This window comes from Zonotrichia albicollis, chromosome 4 (assembly GCF_047830755.1).
Source record: "Zonotrichia albicollis isolate bZonAlb1 chromosome 4, bZonAlb1.hap1, whole genome shotgun sequence".
NCBI lineage: Eukaryota > Metazoa > Chordata > Aves > Passeriformes > Passerellidae > Zonotrichia > Zonotrichia albicollis.
The window spans coordinates 59,604,573-59,631,545 of NC_133822.1; the positions used below are offsets into that span (position 1 = coordinate 59,604,573).

Below are 26,973 nucleotides of genomic sequence, written 5' to 3' on the forward strand. Positions count from 1 at the left end.
TTATGGACTTCTTAATTTTAATTTACAGAGAAGTCTAACCTATCTACTTACGAGAGCTGTTTCCTAAAATGCTCCTAATCTGATTCTGAAACTTTTATATTTGTATCTTATCTTTTACCACTGTAGTAGTTCACCATATAAATTGAAACAAATTCTTAATAGAAGCTTTGATGTATTAGTAAATGAAAAGCCCGTTCCCACCTATCCAAAAAGTTCACTTAAGCACTCACTAAAAAGTTCAGAACTTCCCTGCAGCTCTGGGACCTCAGACCACACACTTGTATAAAGTGGAAGCCAAAGAATGGTAAGTCCTTTATTTTTACAGGGTGTGATCATTCCCCCACCTGCAGAGATGAAACTATTGCTGTTATTACCTCTTTAAAAAAAAAACATGGAAAAATACATCTGTTTGGTTTAAAAAAATAAAAAATGCAAATGGAACAAGGTCAAACACCAGACACTTTTACCAGTGTTGTCTATGCTAATGAAATTTAGTTGAATGCCTCCAGAGATACTGAACCAGCAGTTAGGCATTAAAATTGGAGGTTCCTTCTTCGTGCAGGGATTTACAAATTAGGCTAATTAATAAAGGCTAACTGTAGCTTGGTGCCACTAATCTTCCTAAGCTTGTTGTAACAAAAGGAAAATGTCTTCTGAGAGGCAATTCAGAGGAGCTAATCATTTGAATCATCCTCTAGAGAAAAGAGTCTGTACTGGTTAGTGTAAAATATTGGGCTGGGCTTGGCTTGGCTTCTTTGCTCTGCTACATAAAAGTTGTATTTGCTGCAGAAATTGGGAAGGCTGATGGAAGCAACTAGAGTTTAAAAAAAGTAGTGAGGCAGGTTCTTCTCTACACCCTTCTCTTACATCTTGATGCCAGGGGTGAGTGTCACCTGTGTTAGAGGTTCAGTTTCAGCTGTTGTATAGCTTCCCTTTCCAACTGCAAGTGGGAGAAAGGACTCCTTCACATAGCACTGAATCAGACCTGACTTAAGACACTCAGATGGAATAAAATATAGAGATTGACTTTTATTTCAAACCTTGAGGAAAGCTTGTCTATTTTTTCAACTGTCTTAGCTCAATAAGAGCTGCCTTTTCACCCCATGTATCTGGTTTTGCTTTTATTTTACACTATTAGAGCTATCACAATGATACACTATCATTGAAGGTTTACCAAGCAATGCTTAGGTAGAGAAGCAGAGTGACAAAAAGCCCATCCTACATAAGCCTTAAGGCGTGGGTATTTAAGTCCCAGTAAAGAGACAAGTTGTCATAGTCTGATATTTTGTATAAAACACATGAACATTCAATAATGCAGTATAACTGGAAGAATGGTACAGAGCAGCATTGACATAGACTGCTGTTCATGGTTCAGCTCAGTTTTCAAGGTATGTGATACTGCAAAGGGTATCAAAAGAGGGACTTGGCTTGCACAGGGTCTTGCAGAATCAAAGTTTTCAATGTCTTTGCCTCTCCCGTCAAGGCAGTTACAAGCTATCTTGATAAAGACCTACAGGGGCTAGCTCTAATAAAAGATACACACATTACTACAGAATTGAGATGAGGAAAAGTAATGCATTTTGATCCAAAACTGTAATCCCTGCCCAGCTGCCACCCACCAGGAACATGTCTGAACTCAGAAGGCACCTCCCTTTCCCATAACCCCTCACAATACCTACAGCTTTACCTTTGTCATGCCCAGAACTGCCCTTATTTGAGCAACTTGGCATCTTACTCACATCTAAGCCCAGTCAGAACCCCAAAAGAAGGGGGGCCTTAGACTTCTCAAAATATACTTAACTGCATATCAGCACACTGAGGTACTTCCCAAAATGCACTTTCCCAGGAGTCAAAATGCAGTGGCACACCTCAGACAAAAATTGATTTCAGGTTTCTCAGGTGTTGTTTTGAGTTTTCTGGCCCTTAGGCTATTGTGGAATGTTTTATGGCAACATCACTTTCACATAAAATGAAATCACTCCTGTCTAGGAGTTGTGAGAAGGAAGGAATGTCCATATACCATTTCTCCTGGTATAACTAATCCTTGGATTCAAGGCCCAGACAGGCCAAATACCAAACATGAACCTGCAGTTCTGTATACTGGGGCAAGGAGAACCTATCTCTATGGAAAAATTCTGATCCAGTGACTTACATTTTAAAATACAGAAACCCTCCAGAGAGTGGGGACAGGATGACCACTGTGAACCCTCCAGGACTACAAGTCTTTAAATAATGGAATGAGGAAAACCTTGGCCTGCATGTTTATTGTATCCTAATGCTTGTTATCATACAACAGGGGAGAACAGTAGCATGACTGCTAAAAATTCAATACCAACAGCTTTGGCAGCTAAGGCTTTCATCCAGCAAAACATACAAAACTGCATATAAAATGATGCAGTTAAGCAATTGAACAGTAGACACACAAAAAAGCAATCATCTTTCATTCCTAAGCCTCAGGTTTTTAAGTGCTCTGCATAAGGCAGGCTGCTCATGGACAGCCTCTGTTACCTGACAGCCTTGTTGGTGTTGAAACGACACATAAAGCAAACAGTTTCCCAGGGTGATTTTGATCTTGCTGACACTGGAATATATCAGGAGTATTGCTAATACCATAACTGGAATAACTACACAAGCTTAAAATGAAAAGGGGGGTGAGGAGTGGAGGAAGGAGGAGTGCTTGATACCAGACGAAGACACTCAGTGGGCAGTCATCCACATTCAGTTCAGTTTCATGACTCATTTTCTGACAGTTTTTGAGGGATTTTGTCCATTCTTCCCCCCCCCGCCCCCCCGGTTTCTGGGAATCCTACTCCTAACAAAACTTTTCCTCCCCTCAAAATGCATAAAATAAATCATAAATTGAACATTATTTGCTCCAGCTTTAGAGCAAGTTTTCAACTAAAGTTGAAAACCTCAAAAAAGCTGAAAACCTCAGGATTCTGAGGTTTGAAATTTCTGTTAAGGCAAGGTTTTGGAGCAATAAAAACTTTTTAAAATCAGGTATGAAATGCCTAAGGCTGGTGTGATGAAGAAGGGTGGTCAGGTGGCCAACCAAGGTGGCATGTAGTCCTGCTTAGCAACTGACCTGCACTACAAAAGACACAGCTAAGCTCCATGAGAAGCCTGGGTGGCATTTCCAAGGCCAGCTTGAATGGTAATTTCTGGCCACCCCTGGGTAATCCATTCATAGTAACTGAGAAAGGGAATGAGCCTTTGCACTTTCAGAAGATTTCTGCAGGCCTTTACCTGGCCCTTTCCCATTGAGCTATTACTCTTCCTTTGAGTGTAACAGGAGGTCCTTGCAGAACTCCTGTGTGCATCCATGCCAACTCTGGCTGTTGAGTTTGTGTGCATTTTTCACACAGCACTGCTAGAGGCAACAGGCCATGGCTCCATCCCTCTCCATCTCTGCAGATGTAACTTGCTCACTCTTGCTCCTTGGTAGTACCCATGCCTTTTTCTGACTAGGCTGTTTTCTTGGTATTCCAGCTCAAGAAAGCACTGCTGATGTTCATTTCATTTTGTGTCCAGCCTATTCTGGAATTCATCTCATAAAACTTCTAAATTCCACTAGTTTATGATATTATTCTAGCTGCAGTAGTGTTATGTGATTCAGAAATATTTTTTAAAGGAGACTGTGGTTCTAAAAAACTATTCCAGGATCAAGTCAGCATTTCCAATTGACAAGTATCTCTCTTCTTTTTTTTAAGTCATTCTTGAGATACAGAGTCATATTGGATGATGGATCAAAATGTTCTGATTCATGTGGAGGACAGTGACTAATTCAAAAATTTTCCTAGATGTGAATACAAAGAACTATCTTGCAGATTTTTTCAGATGGACAGAAAAATTGCAGAGTCCATGTCCTTCAATACACTCATTTGGCTCCATATTCACACTCAAAAGCTTGGACAGGCAAAAATATTCTAATGATGGCTTAAGTGAATTATTGCATCAATAAAAATGTTACTTTTAAAAATTACAACTAACTTGGAAAGTTGGAAATCTTCCATCCAAGGCATTTGTTCTAAAGTTTACGAGCAGTATAAAGTAAAGAAAGTTGACTGCTAACCACTGTATCAGCAACACACATCCATGTGGACTGCATTTTCAACAGGTGCAGTTATTTACATCTGTGGTGCCTACATCCATCTTAGCCAGGGGCTTCTTTGAGGTCATTTCTCTGCTGAAGTGCCAAAGCCAAATAGACTGTAGTTGGGAATTTTCTACTTCTGTTGCTGCAATTCTGTGCTAAAAGGCATAACACTAAGGTCACAATTTTTCTGTTAACATTATAAATCTTTCACCATAGTCTGATTTCCTAACACAAAACTAATGTCTGCAAACACATGTGCACAAAAAAGTGAAATAAACGTTTTTTAAATGTATAGTGATGCTGCAACCCTAACCTGAGCCATCTTGAATACAGTGATGAATTTTTATACTTATACTGTTTACTCCTACATATGTCCCTGAGCTTACAAAAAAACCTTGAGAACAGGGCATGGCAAGATGGTGTTGCCATGCCATTAAAAGTTAATCCCAGTGGTTAATATGCATGGCAGACATGCATGGATCAATCTCCTCTCAGGAAAAATAGAGCAGTGTTAAAGTGCAGAACTGTCAAATATTTGCATAGTTTTGAGATGAACCAGTTTAGAAAAATCTCTTTTTCTTCATCCCAAGAATATCCAAGTTTCCACAATTGTTCCTGGAGCAGCGATGCTTCTGTGTAAACTATTGTCAATGCCGGGAGGGGGGAGCCCTCCGGCAAACGCCTCGCTCGCTCTGGACGCTGAACACAACTAAAGTTTTCCATCTCCTCACTGCTTCCTTCCCCCTCCCATCTTGCCCAGGTGGCTCTGCCGCACGCAGCCACTGTCACCCTGGCACTCAGCGGCGGGGACCCCCTGCCCCGGGGGTCGTGGGTAGCCGGGACAGGGCGGACGGCGCGGACGGGACCCTGTCCCTCTCCCTGTCGAGCCCGTGTCCCCGCCCGGCGTGGCACAAGCATCCGGGACCGGGCCCGCCAGCTCCCAGGTTGCCGGGGCAGGACTCTTTTCCCCTCCCACCCCCGGCCGCCCTGCCGTGTGCGGGGCCGTCCCGCCGCTGTCATCCACCCCAGCCGGAGGCAGGGAGCCGCCCTGGCCGGCGGCCAGCCCTCTCCTCGCAGCTACCTCCCCCGGCCGGTCGCTCCGCAGAGCGGAATCTTCCTGCCTCCGCTCCTACAAGTCACAGGGCAAAGTAACTCGCGGCAGAGCCGTCAGCAGCCCGCGGCAGCATGTCCGGCACCAAATACGTAGACTCGGAGGTAGGACCACCGGGGCATGGGGCCGGGATGCTGCCTCGCCGCCGGCTCCCTGCAGCGGCTACCTGCAAGCCCCAGAGCCGTCGGAGCAGCGGGGCGAGGGGCGGCTCGGCGGCAGGAGGGCGGACGGCCGGGCACCTGCGGGCAGGGACAGCGGGCAGGGGGAGCCGGGGCGCTCGTCCCCGGCGGAGCGCGGGAAGGGGGGCTGCTGGCTGCCGTGCGGGGAGAGCGGTGTATGGAGAGCTCTACGGCCAGAGCACCGGGATGGAGAGGGTACGGTGATGGCCCTGCATGAAGGGCGGTATAGGGAGGGGGCAAGTACAGCGAGGACAGGGCGGTGCGGGCTCCGTGCTCAGGTCCAGGCAGCGGGGGCGGTAGGGCGCGGGCAGGGCGGCGAGGGCGGCGTGGGGAGGGCGCTGCGCGGGGAGCCCCGGGCGCTCCGTGCCCTGCCCGCGGGGCCACACCCGCGAGTGGGGCCGCTCGCTCCGCCCTGGGGCAACGCCGCGGGGCCGGGGCCGCCTGGCGGCGGGAGCGGGAGCCGGCGCCTGGCACGGCGGGGGTGTGGTGTGGTGCGCGCCCCGCGGCCGCCGTTAAATAGCCGGGCGAGGCCGCCCCGCAGCCTGCATCCCGCTGCCCGCGGGACCGGGGCCGCCTCCCCAGCCCCAGCCCGCCCTCCTGCGCGGCGCGGACCGGCCCTGCCCTGCCCTCCCCGCCTCACTGGGCTCTCCCCGCCCGCCCGCGCTCCCTCTGCTCCCCGCAGGGCTTTCTGTACACGGCGCCCGTCCGGGAGCAGGGCAACATCTACAAGCCCAACAACAAGATGATGGCAGATGAGCTGAGCGAAAAGGCGGTGCACGACGTGCACACCAAAGAGATCGACCTGGTCAACCGAGACCCCAAGCACCTCAACGACGACGTGGTTAAGGTGAGGGGCCGAGGCGGGGCGTCGCGGGGGGCGATGCCGAGTCCTGCCGAGGCAGGATACGCGGGCACTGTCAGGACGGCTGATGCCCGCGAACATCCCTCCACCTGCTGCAGCAGGGAACTGGACGGGGGCTGATCGGGTTTTTGGTTTTTTTTAAAGAAAAGGCGGAGTGGGCAAGAGAGAGGCGGGCAGCGTCCAGGGCAGCCCCGCGGAGCTCCTGGCTCGGGCGCGGAGCGGCGCTGGCCCCGTGTCGGGCTGGCTGCGCTGTCCGGGGGGCTGGCCCCGTGTCGGGCCGGCCGCGCTGTCCCGGGCGCTCCGGGCGGGGGTCCCGCCGCGCTGTGTGCCGCTGCCCGCTCTGCAGCCGGGACGGGGCCGGGAGCGGGGGGATGAGTGCGTGACCTTGTGTAACACCGTCGGAAAGATTTTCCTTCCCCGAGGCACGCACAGAGGCAGGGCGGGGAGATGTCACAAACCAAATCGCCCTCCCTAAGCCTGGCGGGTGCAAAATCAGAGATTCTGGTGGCGGTTAGATTTTTGTCCTTGTTCTGTTTTGTTCTCTTTGGTGCTTTTCCTTCCTTCAAAAGATGATAAGCTAAGCAAAATCTAACTGTGCCCCTGCCTAGATTTTTTTTGTTTTGGTTTATAAATCAGTTTGACTGTTTTGACAGGTCAGGGTCGATGGAGATTTTTGCTTGAAGTCACTTTGGTCAGAAATATCACAGAAATATGTTTTCTTGTAGAAAAAGAATTTATACAGACAAATTTGTACAATCCACATGTGTTATGAATGTGAGTGTTTGAGATCACTTAAAAAGTCATCGGCAAGGGTATGAGCAAAAGTCAGATTTAATATTAAGTGGCAAAGCATGACAAGTTTATTGGCAAGATTCACTCTACTACTTCCAGGACAGCCAAGGCACAACAAGGGAAAACAAACAACAACAAAACCAAACAAAATTCAGGCAATCAAAACAGAAATGAACTGAGAACTGTCTAGGGGTGTGTGTATGTGCTTAGGTGTGTGTGTGTGACAAAAGACAGTGCGGGCAAGGATAAAAAGGAGCAGGGCCTGAAAGTTTAACAACACTCCAACTTAACAGTACTTAACTTATACCTTAAACCTAACAATTTAACATAGGAAGAACACTTATACCTAACTTATAGCTTAAATTTAATTTGTTACTTAACCTTAGCAGTTTACTGAGAATAACACTAAAGAGCATTTAACCTAATTTATAACTTTGAAGTTAGCAACTCAACAGAACAACACTTAGCAACACTTAGCTTATAACTTATGTTTAACAATTTAGCATTTAAGTAAGTTTATAACTATAACCTCACTTTACTCACTAGCTTAATTTACTTAGACACCCAAGGTACTTAGACATACAAGAAAGCAGTATTTCTCTCACATTTGCTGTAGCATATACGCAGGGGCATGCACACAGAGAGGAAGAGTCAGTGCAAGCAAGGTGCCTGTGAAGAATTCTCCACAGAGATCAATGAAATGCTCACTTTGGATGCTTTTGCACTTCCTAATGGGCAAAGGATTGGGCCTTGAGGAGTCTGCATATTGGCCCAGGATATAGCTTGTTTCAGTGATCCTCCGTGCATGAGGCTCTGAGAGGCATCTCCCTCAGAGGGTGGTTGCTGGTAAAAGCTTGCTGTAGTCCAGGGGAGCTCAAAGGGCCCTTTTTGGGCTGCTGTTTATAGGCTTGCCAGAGAGCAGGCTTTAGTCATAACAATGTTTCATCTTGGCCGCACTTTGGGTCGGCACTTTCTCCGAAGGTGTGAGAGCAGGAATGTTGTGCCATTCAGGCAGGAGAAATATTTCCCAAGGGTGGTTATAAGGAAAACAGCAGATTTTTAGTAATTCCTGGGAGCAGACAGTGTTTCTGGTAAGCTTGAAAAGAGCTGAGCCCAGGTGGTGTTTCCAAAGCCAAGGCCTAACAAGCTCTGCAGTGTGGAAAGATGGAGAGGGGAATACACCACTGCAAAGTGAAAATTGAGGGTGCTGTCGTCTGGGTTTGTCAGACGCTAGGAAAAATGGGAGCTGCCCAGTCCTAGTAGGGGACTAAGCCGCTAACTCTCTTGCTTAGTGGCCAGCAGTGTCAGAGTGTGTGCCATTCACCATGTTTGTTGTAATGAAGACCGTTCTTGAAAAAAAAAAATACTGTATTGTTTCCAGAGAATCAAGAGGTGAGCTCTGGATCCTGAATGTGTATCTATAAAATGATTCATGCTATGTGCGGACAATGTAACAAGGTCTTGACTCAAATTCCAGACTTCAACACAGTTTGAAGGTGCTGAATATGACAAGCCATGGTCATATTGCTGGATCCATGCTAAGAATTATCACAGCAGCCTGTATATTTAAGGAGCCATATAAAAATGAAAAGGCATAAAATTATTATTTGTTTAGAAAAAATAATCTGTGTACCTAATGGTACAAAACTGCCTTTAAAATGGGTGATTTTAAAGAGGAGGAGCAGCTGAGTAGACAGGGAATGCCAGAGCTCATGAACAGCCCTGCATCACAGTTTATTGCGTATGTCAACAGGAGAAGTCCCCAAAGCAACCAGACCTTCTGAGGATGAGTCATTGCTCCCAAGCAAGTCAGAATTCTGGTGTCCACAACCTAACCTAATGAAAGAAAGACCCTGATGGGAAAAGAGACCACTGACAGAAAAAACCATAGTGGGCTTAAAAGAAGCTGAAACCTACAAAGCCTATCCTGCCCTCTCTGCCTCCCACAGAGAGAAGGATTAAGGAAGTTTGTTACATTCCATCTTCTAAAATAAACTTGGGTAATAATAAGTATAGGAATGGAAAAAACAAGATTTTCAGTTTGTCCTTTTGAAGTAATCGTGGTTCAACACATGCACCGAAAAACTGCAAACAGCCAGAATACCAGTACTGCCTCTATGTCAGCAAGTGAGCTCCTGGTGGTGGAGATAGTCACATCGAGACATAGGAATATACCAAAATGCATTTGATGTTAACCAGACAGGATCCATTTTACATCATAAAAACAGCAATATGTGTACAAAATGGCATTGTAAACCAACATTTTCTGTTTTGTTACAAGGATAAATAAGAATAACTTTTATTTTAAGTATTTCATAGATAGATCAACCTGCAGAGTAGAGAGAGGATTTTTGCCACAATTTGCATTTATATGGACCACAGGGTCTATTCAGTCTATTAGACATAGCAATAAAATTCACACCCAGTGCCTAGGGGACAAGCTTGGATTGGGGTGAAAATACACAGATTCAGTCCCTGCCTTAGCCATCAGTCTGTAGTCCCCTTCTGACATGCATCTGTCATTCTTACTTGGACTGTAAAGCTTCCAGGCAGAATGTTAAACTGACTGACAGAGATCCCAGTCTTAAGTACTGAAAGTCAGAGGAAAAAAAAAGTGTAGGAGTCCTGTAATGCCAGAAGTATGGCTTAGGCTGAGCTCAATTTTGTTTAAAGCCGTTGCATTTTTCTAGATTCAACATTTTCTGCTTTTTACCCACTATTTTATGCATTTCTTGCCCCTTGACTGTGAGGCACAACAGCATGGAAACTGGGGACAAATCAGTCAGCCATGAAATAGAAATGATTAGACAGAGGATGAGGAATCTGCTCTGTAAGCAGCTCTCTAAAAGGCCTCAGTGTTGTCTGTATTCAAATACTTCCCATAGCACATTTTAAAAATAACCTTCTCTTGTGAGAAGCAGGAGACACATTCCCTTGATTTGCAGCAGAGCATCTGCCCAGCTTCCCCTGCAGTAGATGTGTGGTGCAGGCAGCTTTGGGGTTGGGATCCAGGCAAGGGGCAGAAACCCAGTGAAAATCCTTTTATGAAAACTAGACACATGGAGCAGCTTCGCATCAAAGCTGTTGGTGACTTTGCTTAAGGTTTGTCTTTGAATTACCTACCAATTGGGAGCTTAGTGCTGGGAGGTTTCCAGAAAAATGGGGCAAATGACTGGATTTCTATTCAGAGAGGGATGTGAGCAAGGCCTTATGGAACCTGAGGTATGCAGACAGTGGAAGTAACAGCTCTGAACAGGGAGAAGCACAAACTAGTAAAAATCACCAGAACTTCCCCTTTTTCTCCATTTTTTCAGTGGAGACCAGAAAGAAGAGATTTTCTTCCGCACACAACTGTGCTCATACATCACCTAGACAGAGGGAGAACGTGCACTAGTGGTTCCCTTGTTCGGGCACTGGCTTGTGAAGGTGGCTAGTGAGGCAGGGGGCGAGGAGGGAATCTAGGAAGGGAGAAGCAGCCTGTGTGCCTGTGGGGGCTCTCCAGGAGTCATGCTGGTGATCATACAGGTGGTTTGCCATAGTTTTATCTGTTTCATGTGTCCTTCACCAGACAGTTCTGCTCTTGGACTTGTGTCCCACAGGTTTTCTTTGTGATGAGACACAACAAACAGGGTGGAAAGCTTATTGATTTTTTCTCTCATTCATTCCCCAGTTATCCAGGACTCACATGAAGGTGCCTGAAGTTCAGGCTTTGCTCTTCCTGTTTCCCAACACATTATTTGTGTTTTTCGAGTACGGCTAAATTGCAGCCTTCGAGTTTTAGAGTTCAAACTTTCTCAACATATCTGTGGTCAAGTCTGCACAGAGTTTACTGACTTTGGAAAATGCAGAGGAGGGAGCCAGCTCTCCTACAGATTACTCTTCTCACTAACTTCCTTGCTGAGAATAAGCACAGACCTTGCAGCCAACTCTACAAAGTTTAATCCTCACTTTACTAGTGAGGACCAACTGTGCAGTCGCATCTGCAGCCAGATTACCATTTTTTCCTACAGTGATGTGCCAGGAAGAAAGAACTGTGGCTGGTCTACCATCTAGAACATAATTATATTTTGTTGTAAACAAGTGGTGTCTATCTACTGTTGGTTATATAGGAGTCCTTTTTGCTCTGGAAAAAAAAAAAATTAGTACTTGCCTAGAGATGTGAGGATGCAGAACTTTTGTACCAAGTCTCAAAAGATTACGTATCCTGCCTTCCACTTAAAACTAATGCAGTTGAGAGCAATTCAACTTACTGCAAGGAAAAGGCTGGAATTTTTAGTCAAATGTTGACAAATACTGTAATACCCTTATGTACTCATTAGGGAGGAAAGTATTACTCAGACACGCTTTGAAAGCTATTTACGATTTCTGCCTCATAATAAAAAGAGAGGTTTTTCAAAAGCAGTTTACATTTTATGTAGTTTTTCATGATTAAGGCCCCTCCCTGTTGTACTGAGCACAGTGTAAGATGCACAGAGAGATGATGGTCAGAGCACTTCCCATTCCCACACCTGAGAACCTCCTGGAAGGAAAGCAGGTGTCACCCCATGCTCTGTTTGAATGGGAGACCTAAGGTGGGCTGTCACTCAGATGTGACAACAAATGTCAACCTGAGAGGAACCCAGTTCTGCTCTTTAACATAGTAAAATGAGAGAAAAACAGAGCTCAATCAGGTGCTATCTCTGAAATAAGTAATTAAGTGAAATATAATGCAGACCCTTTTTCTTTGTTTTTAGACATTGTTAGAAGTCTTGAGATCATAGATAAGTGTTTAAGTTTAAAAACATCCATATAAATACATAGATCACAAATCTATGTGTATGTGTTCCAATCCAAGCTTGCCACCTGGGCTCTTGCTGTTGGCAGTGACCAAAGTGTGATGCCTCTGGAGGCAGATTCACAGTGTTTAACCACAGGACAGGAGAAGCAGTGCTCTCAGAGGGCATGCTTGTCTCAACTGCTGATAACTTTAGTTTAGACATGGCACCTTACTTGTGCAAAACAATTAATTAAATGAAATGGTTCTGTAATGCTGTGTCCTATTAACAAGCTATGAGGTTTAGATTTAAAATGCAAGCAGAGTTAAATGTTTGACTTTGGCTGACCACGTGATTCAGTTCTGTTTCAAACATTTCTTCCAAGGCTAGTCTAGGAGTATGAGATTAAAGACTTGAGTAATTATGAATGCCAGTTTATACAAGGTCTGAGCGAGGTTTTAAGAGTTCTGAAAAATAGTTTTCCTGCACATTAATTAGGAGTTCTCAGGCATGGAATTTCTGAATGTCCATAAGAGTACAGCTAATAATGGCATCTGTTCTAATGAAAGCTTCTTTCTCTAAAAACTGTGTTCGCATTTAAACTCATGGTATTATTAAAGCCTTATGCACAGCCTTCTTGCTGGCATGATGAACATGACTCATAACTCCACAGAAAAATTTGATGGCCATGGGGACAGAGCAAATGATTCAGCATGGCTGTTTCTTTTGTTAGAATTTATTGGACACTATCTCAGATTCAAAAGAGGCAAATACTTTTCAATTCTGATAACTTCAACAATCATATGTTAGAAAATATTAAGAACAATTTGAATAGATTGTAGAATTTTTAGCCCACTATGTGGATAGAAACACTGTCTTCTTGCATGGATATCTAAAACAAACAAACAAAGAATATTGAAATGCAAAACTCTCCAGGAGAAACAGGGATAATTGTGTACAGTAGAATCATTTACCAATGAGGTCCCCAGTGAGGAAATTTTATCTTGGTTGTGTTTTAGGCAACAGAAAGAAGAAAATACAAATTAACTTGGGGGATTCTGAAACACTTGTGATCTCTGGAAAACTGAGGACAGATATAGTTCTAATCTAAGATAAGTTTGTATTTCCCACAGCTCTCAAATACCCTCCTCATAGACGCCAGGATGAAGTCTATATCAGTAACTGATTTTCTGAGGTTTTTGATCCAGAACTACTATATTTATTTTTTAGACAAATGACAGCTATAAAACTAATCTTGGACTTTAAAAGGGTTGCTTATTTTGAATGTGAAAGAGAAATTATGCCATTTAATTTAATTTGATTTATTGTGGAGGCAGGTTTTACACCATTAGTGTCTTTATATTTTCACGACTGACTTCTTAAGAAAATATCTTTTGATTCGAAAAAAAATTAAAAATATAAAAAAAATTCAAAACAATTTAAAAAGTTTCACAAAAATTTGAACTTTGTGGAATATCATTCTTGTCAGAAATTGTTATCAGATTAGCAATCAAAAGAAAAATAATTTCAGTGCCACTGTCCCATTTTAATGACCTCATGAATTGATAAAATATGAATTTATTCAAGATGTAGGAGCTGTGCTCTAGATGTTAGTGGGGCTGTACGGGATGGAGTTTGTTTGTAGTTAAAAAAATAGGAACTGATAAATTCAACTTTATAAATAAGAAGTGAGAAGACATTCTCACAGCTGAAGGTGAAAGCATCACATTCTCTGTCTGCACTCCTGCTGTGCTGAATTTATATTCTGAGTTCCAAAAAAGCCTAAGGGAGTCTCCTAGATGGATTGCAACATTTCCTCTTTCAACTTTGAAATCCCTTATTGGAATTCAACAGATGCTACAAAAAATAATCAGTTTTCCTCATCAGGGATCTATCTCCTGTAGAGCTCAGCAATACAATCATCAACTGTTTTGTGAAGTCCAAGTTCATGTATCATAGAAAGGTTTGGGTTGGAAGAGACCTTAAAGATCATCCAGCTCCAGCCCCTGCCATGGGCTGGGATGCCACTCACGAGGTCAGGTTGCTCAAAGCCCCCTCATCCTGGCCTTAAACACTTCCAGGGATGGGGCATCCACAGCTTCTCTGGGAAACCCATTCCAGTGCCTCTCCTAGGAATTTCTTCCTAATATCTAATCTAAACCTATTCTGTTCCAGTTCAAAGCCATTCCCCCTTGTCCTGTCACTACATGCCCTTGTAAAAAGTCCCTCTGTAGCCCACTTTATTTACTTCTGCAAGAGTTCATCTTCTTCTCCAGATGAACAACCACAAGTCTCTCAGCCTGTCTTCACAGAGGTTGTGCTCCAGCCCTCTGATCATCTTTTTGGCTCTCCTCTGGACTTGCTCCAATAGGCCCATGGTCTTGTCTTGGAGGCCCCAGAGCTGGACACTACTCCATGTGGGGTCTTATGAGAGCAGAGTGGGAGAATCACCTTCCTCAGCCTGTTCCTTTTGGTGCAGCCCAGGGTGCTGTCAGCTTTCTGGGCTGCAGGCCAGATCATATTGAGCTGCTCATCAGCCAGCATCTCCAAGTCCTTCTCTGCAGGTTGCTCTCAATCTAGGTACCACCCAGCCTGCATTTGTGCTTGGGACTGCCCTGATGCAAGTGTAGGACCTTTCACTTGGCCTTGTTGAACTTCATGAGGCCCAGAGGTGCCTAGCTGTCAGGCCTGTCAAGGCATCCCTTTCCTCCAGTGTGTCAACCTCACCACACAGCTTGCACTCGTTGCCATTGCTGTCTCATGCAGTTTATGACAGGAGCAGAACTATAAAATATCTTGATTTTTATGAAATACTAAAGAAATACCTTATATTTAAGGATCAGTAACTTGAGCTCTTCCATAAGAAAGACAACATTCTAACAGTACAAATGCAGGGTCAAGTTTATTTTTAAAGGAAAAGAAAGGCAGCTGGGCATCACTGCACACTCACTGTCAGCAATAAGCATGGTTCAGGTAGAAATGAGGGGAAAAGGGAAAAACAAGTTATACAAATTTGCAAAAAAGAATGGCAGCAGCTAACAGGAGTGTGTTTATTGATAGCATATGTAATCAAGAGTCTCCTCTCCTTAGACTCCCTTTACAAACTATAAAGAGAAAAAAAGTGTTTTCCAGGTCTAAAACAACCTCCAAGGGTCACTGTCTCTCCATACACTACTGAAGAGTGTGAGGTCACTGCATTTCTACTTCATATTAGTGTCTAAATTTAGGAATGATAAAGTTAGACCAAGTTCTAAAAACTTATGCTTAATAGTAGTTTATTACCTAAATAGTATATAAGCATAATAAAATAGAAATCTGTCATATTTATTAAATAAATTTAAAATATAAAATAAGTTTACACAATGTCTTTTATTAAGGCTTTTGGATTCAGTTTAACTCCAGGCACCAGTGAAATAAAAGAAAAAATTTCTTGTATGTTTAGTGTAGTCAAAACTTCACACTGGTGTTCATAAATATATCTCTTTAAACATACAGATGGACAGACATACATGGATATGCATAAATGTATTAGGGTTCTTTGCTAAAATAGCTGTATCAAACAAGGAACTGTGGAACATGAACCAAGTAATAAAAACAAAGAAAGCTTCTTAAGGGTTTCTTTTTGGGAAGACTGCAATAACCTCCCAGCAGCCCAGTTTCCAGGGAGGAAAACAGTAATTTTCTTTTCTGACTGCTTACTCCAACAACATCAAGACATTTGTCAAGGAACTAGCTGACATGGTATCCCCACCTGCACAGGAAGTTTTGCTGTGTTAGAGTTCAGATCTTTTCTTGAAACTGCTTGTCTTTCCTTCTGCCAGCCTGTGTTGGAACGGGACAGGCAAGTGCTTCAGGAGATCTCTGGGGAGCAGCTGGTTGCTGCAGTGCCCACCCATTGGCATAATTTGTGTTTTCCTTACGAGTACTTCCACAGGGTTTGGTGAGCCTGCCCATCTGATGGAACAGTGACCATCAGCAGGACTTTTCTGGTATGTAATCAGCACAGGCAGGGAGCAGGACGTTGTTCTCTCAGTAAAAAGAAGCAAAAGTATTTTTTTTTCTTTTTCCTATGATTTTCAGTTTGTGAAATGGTGATCTGCAGTCACCCCCTTTTCTAAGTCATGGCATCCTTTACACATTTTCAGAATGCATTTGAGTATTTGTTATGCATGCAGTAGGAGTCACTCCTGACCAGGCTGGTTTTCTTCTCTGGCTAGAAGAGTGCAGTCCTTCAATTCTACTTTCCTACATGGATATCCTTGTTTGTTAAAGCATTGTTTGCTTTTCTGGCATACTCTGTAGCACTCAGGAAAGATTCACTGTTTCCATTAAGAGATCTGCCAGCAGAACACTTTTCTTGCCATACTGTGGGAAGCAGGCACAGGGAGACAGGAAAGGTAGAACAAATTCTTTGGTCAGTTTGTGCAAGTAACTGGGGTGCAACAGTTCTGTTTGCTTGTTTAGGCTCTCGTTCACTTTGGAAATACTTGTTTGTAAGTTTTCTGCAATCAACAAGCCTTACACAACAGCTCTGATCCTAGCCATCTGCAGTCATGGCATCTTTTTTTTTTTTTTTTTTTTTCAAAGAAGCAACTGTTATGCCTTGTGATCTGGCCAGTCCCCAGAAGAACAGTGTGCTCTGAAGACAGACTTTGAGGTTGACAGGCAAAGCCTAATCATACTGCAGCCCAGCCTGGAGGGACTCCTGGGGTTCCCTTGTTAGATGCTTGCCACCAATACCAAGATTCAAGGTGATTTCTGTGGGAATTCCGCACATCATTCCTGATGTCCAGAATCGCCGAGACAACCCTTGGGGGGGTTTGGAAGTCCTGGAACGTTGCCAGAAGTGCTTGGTGGCTAGACTTTGACCCTGCACGGGATGCCACACCTGTATGAGGATGAGAGGATCACACGGGGATAAGTGGTGAAGGGATAGATTAATTATAGAGTGAAAACACAGGTTTTAGAATCTCGGTACAGGGGGGTTCTAGGAGACAAGAAGGAGGAATTAGGGCGTGTCCTGTCCTTCTTCTTCTTCTTGTCATCCATCTTTGATGGTGATGGTGGCACTTTGAGATTGGTTCTTACTGAATGTGCACTTGTTAATAAGAGTGAAAGGTATTGGGAGGAAAAGGTAAATATCCTACATGTAGTTTTTGGTATAAAGATAAGCGGCCGCCCCAAGGGAGGTAAGTGTGCTCATGGCTGACTTGCTGTGCGGACCTCTGTCGGGCCGGGAGAAAATATTGTAGATAAGAATTAATAAACAACACTGAAGAACTGAAAAACCTGAAGACTCCTTTCGTCCTTTCGAGCGTGGGCTGCCTCAAGGCCATCCAGAGCCTTACCAGGCCATTTCAACAGCCGAGACGGGACAATTTCTTGTCTTGTGAGGGAACAGAACAGTGCTAGATATGCACATTTTGTAAATCACCCTTTTGCTCAAAGTTTGTATGAATAGTGTGGAAGAGAATGAGTTTTTGCTTTAGTGAACACCTGAGATCACCTAATGTTGGCTGTTGAGACCTGATTAGTGAGGAAGTAGACCATCTAGAAATCATGGAGCTCTGTGTGTTCAGGAACAAGTGCCAGCTTTCCTACATAACTACAGGTTTGCCAGATGGAGATAACACAGTACTCTTAAAAGGGTGAATGAGTCTTTGGCCGTCTGGGAGGGAAGGGAGAGGATCAACTTTCTCCTGTACGCCCCAACAACTCCCTGTCCTCTTTCCTGCAGATTCAGTAGAAAGGGTATAAACTTCTTCATCCTTTTCTCTTAAACTGTGGCAGCAGTCAGGACAAGCAGTCAAGACAAGCATCATATGTGGTAATGTGGTATTCAAAAGGATCAAGGAAATACATAAATGCTTAACTGGCATCAGTGATTTAACAGAAAGCTTGTGAGTTTATTGCTTAACTTTTTTTTCAGCTGCTGTGAAAAACAAGTTCTTCTCTAGGCACTGTAACTGGGAATTTAAAGTTCTAAATAGCATGTGGAAGTGCTAAGGGAATAATAATCTCATATGCTCACACATTTTCTTATTTCAATAATACACATCAGCCTTCTCCAACATAAGAACAGTGTTGTATCTGTCCTTAACATCACCTCCCAAATGTGACCCATGCCATAGAAATGTTTGTCATTTTGTGACATTTTATACGTTTTCTTATGTTAATGTTTCTTTAAAGAATATTGAATATATTTGGTAATTTTATAAATTGCATTTATTATAACAGAAAAAAACCCAACCATATCTGCCTCATACTTTGCAGGGACATCTTTTAATACAGTGAAACATTATTATACTTAGGGTCTTGGAATCAGAGAAAACCTGTTTAAAATCAACCCAGGGTAAGCAGTAAGGACAGTTTCCACACTCTGGGCATAAAAATGTAAAGAAAAGTGGCTTATGACTCTGTCCTGTGTACATTCAGCCTAGACTTTAGCCCTGGTCTGGCAGAGTGTGTAAGCATATTGACATCAGTGGGACAGTTCACATTTTCATGTTGTGTGCATATTTAAGTGTTCTGCCTGCCTGGACATAATAGTGATCAATCAATAGAGATGCAATAAGGATCTGAGCCTCCTTTTACTGACTGAGAGATAGTGAAAGCACACCAAAATTTAGGCATTCTCAGCACTTGTTTGGGTTCCTCTGGAATAGAATAGGGGTGGTGCCTGGCTATGTGAACTGTGTGCTGTGAGCACAGTGGCAGCATGCAGCTATCACACACAAAGATATGAATTATGATAGTTACAGTCACAGAAATGTAGGTCAAAGTCTAATGCTGGTGGTCTTAATAATTTATTTGTTTTTTTCTGACTGACCAAGCACAGTAATTTTTTCTATGTGATGAATATTACAAATCTCAAAGAGCAAATTTTAGAGAAACACAGCTGGAAAGTAGGTGATTTGAGCCTGGCATTTAATATACCTTTCCAGCTGGCCAGCTTCTGATACATGGGGACTTGAAGTGACAAGGTCAGCAGGTCAATTGATTTCATACATGTAGCATATGTTATTGAGTCAGATGATAACTTTACACTGTTAAGCTTTTTTGATTAATAGTTCTGATCTTTAAATAGACATTTTCCCTGTCTTGTAAATAAATCTTGTAAATAAATCCCATACAATTTCCCTTTCTTGTAAATAAATCTATTTTAGAATCAAAGCAGGTTCCTCAGTTTCCTGATAGGGGTTTAATAAACAAGTGCAGAGCAAAAGAAGCTGCATTAATTCTCATAGCAGAATCAGACAAAAGCTTCAAGCAATGTAAAAACTGGCTTTACCAAACTGAATAGTAGGAAACAAAGAATAGCTGAAGTCAGGAAGTGCATTGTAGGCATGGAGCAGGAGTTGATAGTGTTTAATAGTTTAATCTGAAGCAGAAGGCAAGAGCGAGTTATTAGCATCCTTTAGAGGGTCAAACCAAATTTCCTGTACTTCTCTCCTGTCACAAGTGAACGTGCATGTATTTTCAGTAGCTTGGCAACTGCCTCTGTGATTTCACAGCACATCCTGACAGCTCTGGAGGAACAAACTACACAAGGAACATGCAATCTACCAAAAAAAGACCTGTGCACAACCTAAGAAAACCTTTATGCAGATAAAATGAGAGTTCACAGATCTACATGCACATAATGCTTTGAGAAACCTTGAGAACAATACCCTAAAAATGTTGTCTTATACTTGCAAGACAGTTAGATTCATTGCCAGAAATGACAGCGTCTTTCTTCGGTAGGATCATATTTCTGGGCACTTCTCTTTCTCCTGTCAGTCCTATTTTTACTTTACTTCAGTTGGACACCCTTTATCAGTCTGATGACACTCACCCTCAGTGAGTGCTACTGAACTATAATCCAGAGGAGAGTAGTAGGAGGGACTGAGGAGGGGCTGAGTAATCTGAGTGATGTAAGTGTAATCTACAGCAAGGCAAAATGCATCTAGTCACCTGTTCCTCCTGCAGCCTGTGGAGAGCAAGTTAAAATCAGGATCCATCATGGGAGTGGTTTAGTGCAGGAAAAAGCTGAGTGATATCTCAGTTCCTGCAGCATAAGGACTTATCTGTACTGCTTGAAGAGTGAAATAAATAGTGTTTCCCAGGCAGTGTTCTGTTAGCACATGAGTAGAAGAGCCCAGATTACCTCAACTCCTTGCCCCTCTTTATTTAGACATTGCTGCAGGTAAGTGTGTTTTTGGACAGCACCGCAAAGGCTCATGTGCCAGGCGTACTTTCTTGGCATGCACATAATGTACTTGTGTTTCATAATGTTCTTACAGCTTTTGGGAAGATAACAGCTTCATTTTAACACTGTATTCAGCTAAGAGTTTAAGTTGTCAGGCCATTTTTCTTTTCACTTACAAGTTCCCTTATTCGAATTGAAGTAATGTGAAATGGAATTTGAGGAATAATGAAATGGGCAGACATGGTAGTGTGACATCAGCTAGCATTCCTACAGGGCCATCTCTTCTACCTCTCAGCATTGTTAGAAGCATTCTGAGAGCTGTTGAAACTGGTCCAAGAAGCTAACCTCTTGGTAATTACTGGTGTCGTGAATACATCACTGTTATCTCACAGACAGATTCATTCCCGAGTGTTTTAGGACAGCAGTGTATGACTTGAGCTGGGAAATCCTGACCAAAGATATATCATAAATGTTCTAATATTAGCATCATCTCCTGGAAGGCGTACAGGGCTGTCCATCTGGAAATGTTATATGCCATGATTCTTCTGTCAGGTCCCCAGCTCTCCACAGACATTTTGTTGAACGCAACAGACTAAAAATATTAGTTACTGAGAATCACAATTACAGAAAGTTTACTGTTTGATTTGCAAACCAGTGAGTTTATTGGCTTCCATTTTCCATTTCATTACAAGGAATTACTTTGAAAGTAATCAAATTATGGGCTAAGTTTACTATATATTTTTTTAAAAATCTAGAAAATTCACATTCAACTATGGCTTCATTTTGTTTGCCAGAAAAATGCATTTCTGATAAAAATAGAAATGGCTAAAATAAAGATGCAAACATGAAAAGGCTGATGGAGCTCAATGCAAACTTTTTTTCCTTATGAGATCTAATATTTCCCTTATCAGCCAGTTGAAATAATACAAGATGGTATTTCCACTACAACTGAAATTAATGAAAAGACTAGCCCTCGATGCTTTGAACCTCTATGATGGCTGTGTTACCTTTACCAAGGATTACAGCATCAGCTGATGGGAAGCATGCAATAAATTGACAAAAGTTTTAGAATAAGAGGGCTATGCTGAACCATGTAGTCCTTATTTTTGTAGTAATTTTTTTTTGAGAAGCAGCTTTTTTTTGCTGTTGTCATCCTAGATCTTGCCATCATATGGATATTTTTTATCTGATTTTGAGGAAAATTTTGATAAAAAGCCAAGAACACCCATTCACTTTGAAAACGAGCTAACATGAGATGTGGCTACAATGAAAAGTTTACTTTTGAATAGCTGCAGAAACAGATTGTATGTCTGCTTGCTTATGTATGCTAAAAAGAAAATCTACTCTGCCAATGCAGAGTCCGACATAGGTTCCTGTGGAGATCTAGTTTCTCAATGCTACCTTTAGGTGTGATGATAATGAATATCCATGCCAAAGAATGACTTTCAGATCACTAGAACATAGTTTAGAGTAGCAGAAAAAGAAGAGGTTTATAATTTGAATGACAGGATGTCTAGAGAGAAGCACTGGCAGGGAGAGTAATGTGAATATGTTCAATTAAGCCAGCCTGGTGTTAGGCATTCAAGGTGTTGGATATCACAGATAATTCAGAAATTTCCTCTCAAGGACTTACCAGCCATTCACATAGAGTGCACCTAGACTGTACACTTCTGCTTGTAATTATCTCTTTTCTCTAAGAAGCTGAAAAGTCCACTGGTATTATAATATTTGTCCCTTTGCTAGTAACTTATTTCTGGGGGTGATAAAACTTTCAGCAGGAGAGAAGAACAAGTGCTTTTCAATTGTTATGTATATTTTAGACTAAAAGAAGTGATTATGAGCCTTTTCTTACAGTGTAAGCAGTATTTACACATAGTATATGTATAGTCACCTTCTTCCAGCATGCTAAGGTACAATTGCCTGAGTTTCTGAGGCTGCTGGCCCCTGTCATACTTACCTTGCTCCTGTAAATCTTCACTTTTGGCAGCATTATAATCTCACTTCAGGATCCAGTCCCAGGAATGCAAATTTTTTTTCTTTCATCTGACTTAAACAGCCATTTATTTCCTTGCAGAGGAATAGTGTTGTGATGTTCTCTTTCCTGTTGTTAGCGGTGCCTATACAATTGGTTGTGCTGACTAAATTAAATATCCTGTATTGTGGGTTATATCAAACAGGTCTGTGTGACATGGAGCTGAACCATCATTTCAATTCTGTTAATATTCTTATAGAAATGTTATGACAATTAAGCTTCCTGAACAACTCAGTATTTCAACAGAGAGTGCTAAAATATGCATGTTGGAATGCACTGCTTCCTTAGGTGACTTTTTGAGTGACTTATGAATAGTCAAAACAATGAAATATGATTTTATTCACCTGTTTTGTACCTTAAGGAGACCAGAAGGGAACAGAAGATACCTTAGGGCTGTAGGAGGTGAGGAAGATACATTCTGTTTTGTGGAAAACTCCATCTAGAAGTTAGATGTCTAATTTTGAGCTAATCATTGAGGCTCCCTGGTAGCCACTGGGTAAAGGTTACTGAAGATTCATTACTTAAATCATGGGTTATAATAGATTGAATCACATGAGGGTGTAGGAAGTACATGCTTTGTATTTTCTTGCAGCTCTCCAGGAAAGGTGTTTCTGGAACACACCCTTGATGTGAATGTCTGACTGACCTGACTTTGTGTTCTTTGCTGCAGATCGATTTTGAAGATGTGATTGCTGAGCCAGAGGGAACACACAGCTTTGATGGGATTTGGAAGGCCAGTTTTACCACCTTCACTGTAACAAAATACTGGTTTTACCGTTTACTGTCAGCAATCTTTGGTATTCCTATGGCTCTCATCTGGGGCATCTACTTTGCCATTTTGTCCTTCCTGCACATCTGGGCGGTGGTGCCGTGCATAAGGAGCTACCTGATTGAGATCCAGTGCATTAGCCGTGTCTATTCCATCTGCATCCACACGTTCTGCGACCCGCTCTTTGAGGCCATAGGCAGAGTGTTCAGCAGCATCCGAGCCACAGTACGGAAAGAGATCTGAGGGACAATTCAAGGAGAGCCATCAGCCTAGGAAGGGGGTGAAGGTTTTGTGTTTTTTGGAGTGTTTTGGTGCCAGTTTTGTGTTTCCCAAAGCAACATACAGCAACTGGTGGTGGACTGGCCCAAAACAAAGAATCACTTGCTCAGTTTCTTTTTCTACTGTTCATCTGTTCATTCTTACTGGATTACTTGCCCTTTTTTTTCCCCCTTTCTTTTGCCTTCCCTCCCCCCACCCCCTTTGGTCTGCATTTTAAACTAACCTTAAAGGGCTATTCTTCCATGCCAGCTGCATATTATTTTGCTGGCTGTTCAATTCAGAGATTGAAGTGTTGTTGGATGCCTTTTTATCTTACCCTTCATTCCTTGTGAGATAAATCCACAGTGATACTGAAGAATGACAAAAATGCTTTCCAACACTATAAAGCCATTCATTTTATTGTGGCTAAAGAGTGCAGAGCTATCACAGCAGAATGAACGTGACCAGCTGGCAGGTTTTAGCAGAATGTTCTTTTTCAATTGGATTGTCAGTTGACTGCAGCTATTTACAGTCGTGGTCAGATATTGTGCAGTATGATAAATTAGTTAAGTAAACATATTACTGAACCAGCATATGTCCTGAAAATTTAACATTTTGTCAGGCTGGAGACATTGACATGTAAAAGCTTTGGTCGGTGCCTTTCTGTCTCATTCTGTCTCGGAAGTTTGCATCCAGTCATTTCTCAACCTTTGCTAGGATTGCAGAAAACAAACTGCAGTTGAGGGCTGAAACTGGTCATTACAGAAATGTTTTCCTGACTGTGACTTATGACATATCCCTTAGCAAGCATTTAGGTGCTTATCTCATTGGCATCTGGGGTATTTTTGCAAAGTATTAATATAAATACACACTGCAGGTATGCCGGAGATAATCCTGAGTTAAAAGGAAAATGAAGGAGTGCCAAATAAGCCACAGGAGGCCAGGGAGGAGCTGCCCCTGCCAGAAACTTTTCTACAGCTTTTAAAACTTCCCTATCAGCAGAGGTCAGCCTGCCACTAGCACACAGATCGTTTTCAGGATGCTTTGCTGTGTCTAAATTTATCCATCACAAGAGATGCTTTAGAATCTTCACATTTGTGTGTTGCTTTGTTCATTTTTATCTGAGCTGCCACATCAGGAAGTCTTAAACAGAGGGTGTTGTGTGAAACTAGCATGTTGCAAAGTGGAAGGCCTCAGCAGCGGGGCCTTTGCGACATGTTCTGATGCTGTGACCTGCAAAGCTTTTTGCCCTCATGACAGTACTGTGTTCAGAGATGCTCTCTGCATCCTCATTGGTTTGTGTGAAGCATTTGTAAAAATAGTTGTGAGGCTAATCAGCTTTATTGTAAACCAAGCTGGGGTCTGAGCCTACTCCAGCTGGAATCTCTGGCAAACCAGTTCATGACATGCAGGAGTGCAAACTTCATCCCTTGGGATGAACATGGAGCTGTCTGGTACACCTACAGCTTTTTTTATTTACTGCTGATATTTCACATATTGCTTTACCTAACATGGAAGTGCCTTCCATTCTCTTTCTGCCAAAGCATTGAAAACTTTAGGAAATGCTGCATTTTAAAGTGGGGGTGGGGGAGGGAAAATGGGGGTGGGAGAGGGTGCACAAAAATTTACAAAGCTATTAACTACTATTTGCATTTAAAACAGACACTGGTATGGATATAGTTTTATGTTTTTCTATGTACATAATGAAGAGTGTACTATTATAGATTTTTTTCAGTATTAAAAACAACCAAGATTGTAAACAAGAAATATTTTATCTTTTTATGAGGAAAATCACTACAAAGAAAACCTTCTTGATTACCATATAAACTGCATATCCTGAAAGATGTCTGTTCACTTAGATTTCTTAGGTCCTAATCCAAATACATTGCTGATCCAAACATTTACATTATTGTTATAAGCTTACAGATATAACTGACACCTTTTTTAAAAATTCTGCATGTACATTAAAGACTACAATAAAAAGATGCTAAATGGTAGATCCTGTCTGACTTCTTTTTCCTTGAAAGTCGTGTGGACAAAAACTGTTTAACGCTTTCTTTGTCAGTCCAGTAGAAACAGGATTTTTCCTAATAAAAGCTCATTAGCCTTAGCATTTAATGTATGGAAATAGGGGAATGACAGCTTTTATTCAGCCATGTATGGATGTAACTTGTGACAGGACAGTTTATTTCTATGGGTGTTGTGCACAATACCTGTCACACTGTTACAGAAAAGCCCAACAAAACATGCTATTATGAATGGTCTACAAATCTGTTAACTGTATTATAATGTTCAAAGGGCAGATACCAAGTAAATGTAGTCCATCATATCTTCTCCAATAGCAGAATGGTGTATTTAGCAGCACTCAATAGGCTAGTGGTAGCAAATAGTATGTTGAATTGGACTATGTGAGAAAATGTAACATATTTTAAAAGTAAAAGGGAGGTTGTAATGTGAAAGAAAAGCAAATACATCTTCGGTATCCAAAAACATCTTGCTTTTGCAAAGAGCCTGATTTATTAAGGCTTAACTGTTTATGATATCACGACTCCAGGACTCTTCCTGGGAGAGATGTGCAGATTGACACTATGATTGCACTGCCCCTGGCACTGACCTGCATTCATGGGGCTGTGCTGAGGCTGGATCTCATATCCATGCTCCTGCCATAACACTTAGGCCATAGCCAAGGTACACCCCTTGGCAAGATCCAGGTTTGTCAAGTAGAGGATTAGACATTAGGTGTTGGATAGGGACACCAGGCAGTTTCTTGGCTTGGCTGTAAATGTGCCAGCATCACTCCGCTAGATACAAGTCGGTGTCATAAACTGCCTCAAGACCTGTGCGTTCAGGTGGGCTCAATATAGTTTTTCCTCTTACCAGAAAACTTCTGTGGCTGTCATTTGTCACTCTTTTCATCCTCTGAGCCACCAGTTCTTAGATTTTGCCATGTAGTTTGAATTATGTTTCCTGTGTTTCTTCTTATGGGAGAGCTGGGCACTTCAAACAAGTTGAAGTACCCAAGTGCTGAGAGCATGTGAACTGTCTTGCTGTGTGGTTGACCTGTGGAATTTGACTGAGAACTAAATACAGAATATTTCTTTAAAATGTACTTATTGAAATGAAGTTGCAACAAAATACAAAGACAAACCTTAGGCTTTTAATAATGATGAAGAATTTCCATATCTGCACCCAAGCTACCTTTTAACCCTCGCTTAGATCTAACTGGAGCTGGTCTTTGTTCACTTGTTTGCTTTCATTGCCTTGTGTGTGCTGCATCCTTTTGTTTCCTCATGTCCTGAGGAGGAGGAAAGAAGCACAGAATAAAAGTCTTTGCTAAGATAGAACACCTTTGTTATCCTCATTTATGTCTTACAAACCCTGACTTTTTCATTTCATGTTATCTGACACTGGGACACCGTGTGACATGGGTTTTTTATTTCTATCTTGTTCTTTTCTGTAGAACTTTTAATTAAAATTTCAATCGTATAGTACAACTAGCACATCCTGTCTCCAAGATGCTTTGCTCTGTTAGGGCCTTCTGAAGGCATAATGGTAAAATGTACATTTGTTAACTGTGAAAATATAAATGCACAGTATTCTCACCAAATTTGTAACTGCTATTACTAAGCCGTTTATATAAAAATTAGCCTTCAGGACTAGGGAAATGATTGCCCCTCTGTACTCAACACTGGTGAGGCCACACCTCGAGTGTTGTGCCCAGTTTTGGGTCCCTCATTGCATGAAAGACAATTTGGGGCTGGAGTGAGTCCAGAGAAGGGCAGTGAAGCTGGTGAAGCACCTAGAGAGTGAGGAACAGCTGAGGGAGCTGGGGTTGTTTATCCTGGAGAAAAGGAGGCTCAGGGGAGACCTTACTGCTCCCTACAACCACCTGAAATGAGGCTGTAGCCAGGTGGGTTCAGCCTCTTCTCCCA

General features: G+C 42.4%; 1 protein-coding gene across 1 annotated transcript; it reads left to right on the top strand.

Annotated features, from left to right (window-relative positions):
• Positions 1–5,266: 5,266 nt before the first annotated feature.
• Positions 5,267–26,530, top strand: CAV1 (caveolin 1). Its single transcript, XM_005481970.4, has 3 exons — positions 5,267–5,311; positions 6,069–6,233; positions 22,685–26,530. The coding sequence occupies exons 1-3, from the start codon at positions 5,282–5,284 to the stop codon at positions 23,024–23,026; spliced, it is 537 nt and encodes a 178-aa protein (XP_005482027.1). The 5' UTR covers positions 5,267–5,281; the 3' UTR covers positions 23,027–26,530.
• The last annotated feature ends 443 nt before the right edge of the window (positions 26,531–26,973 follow it).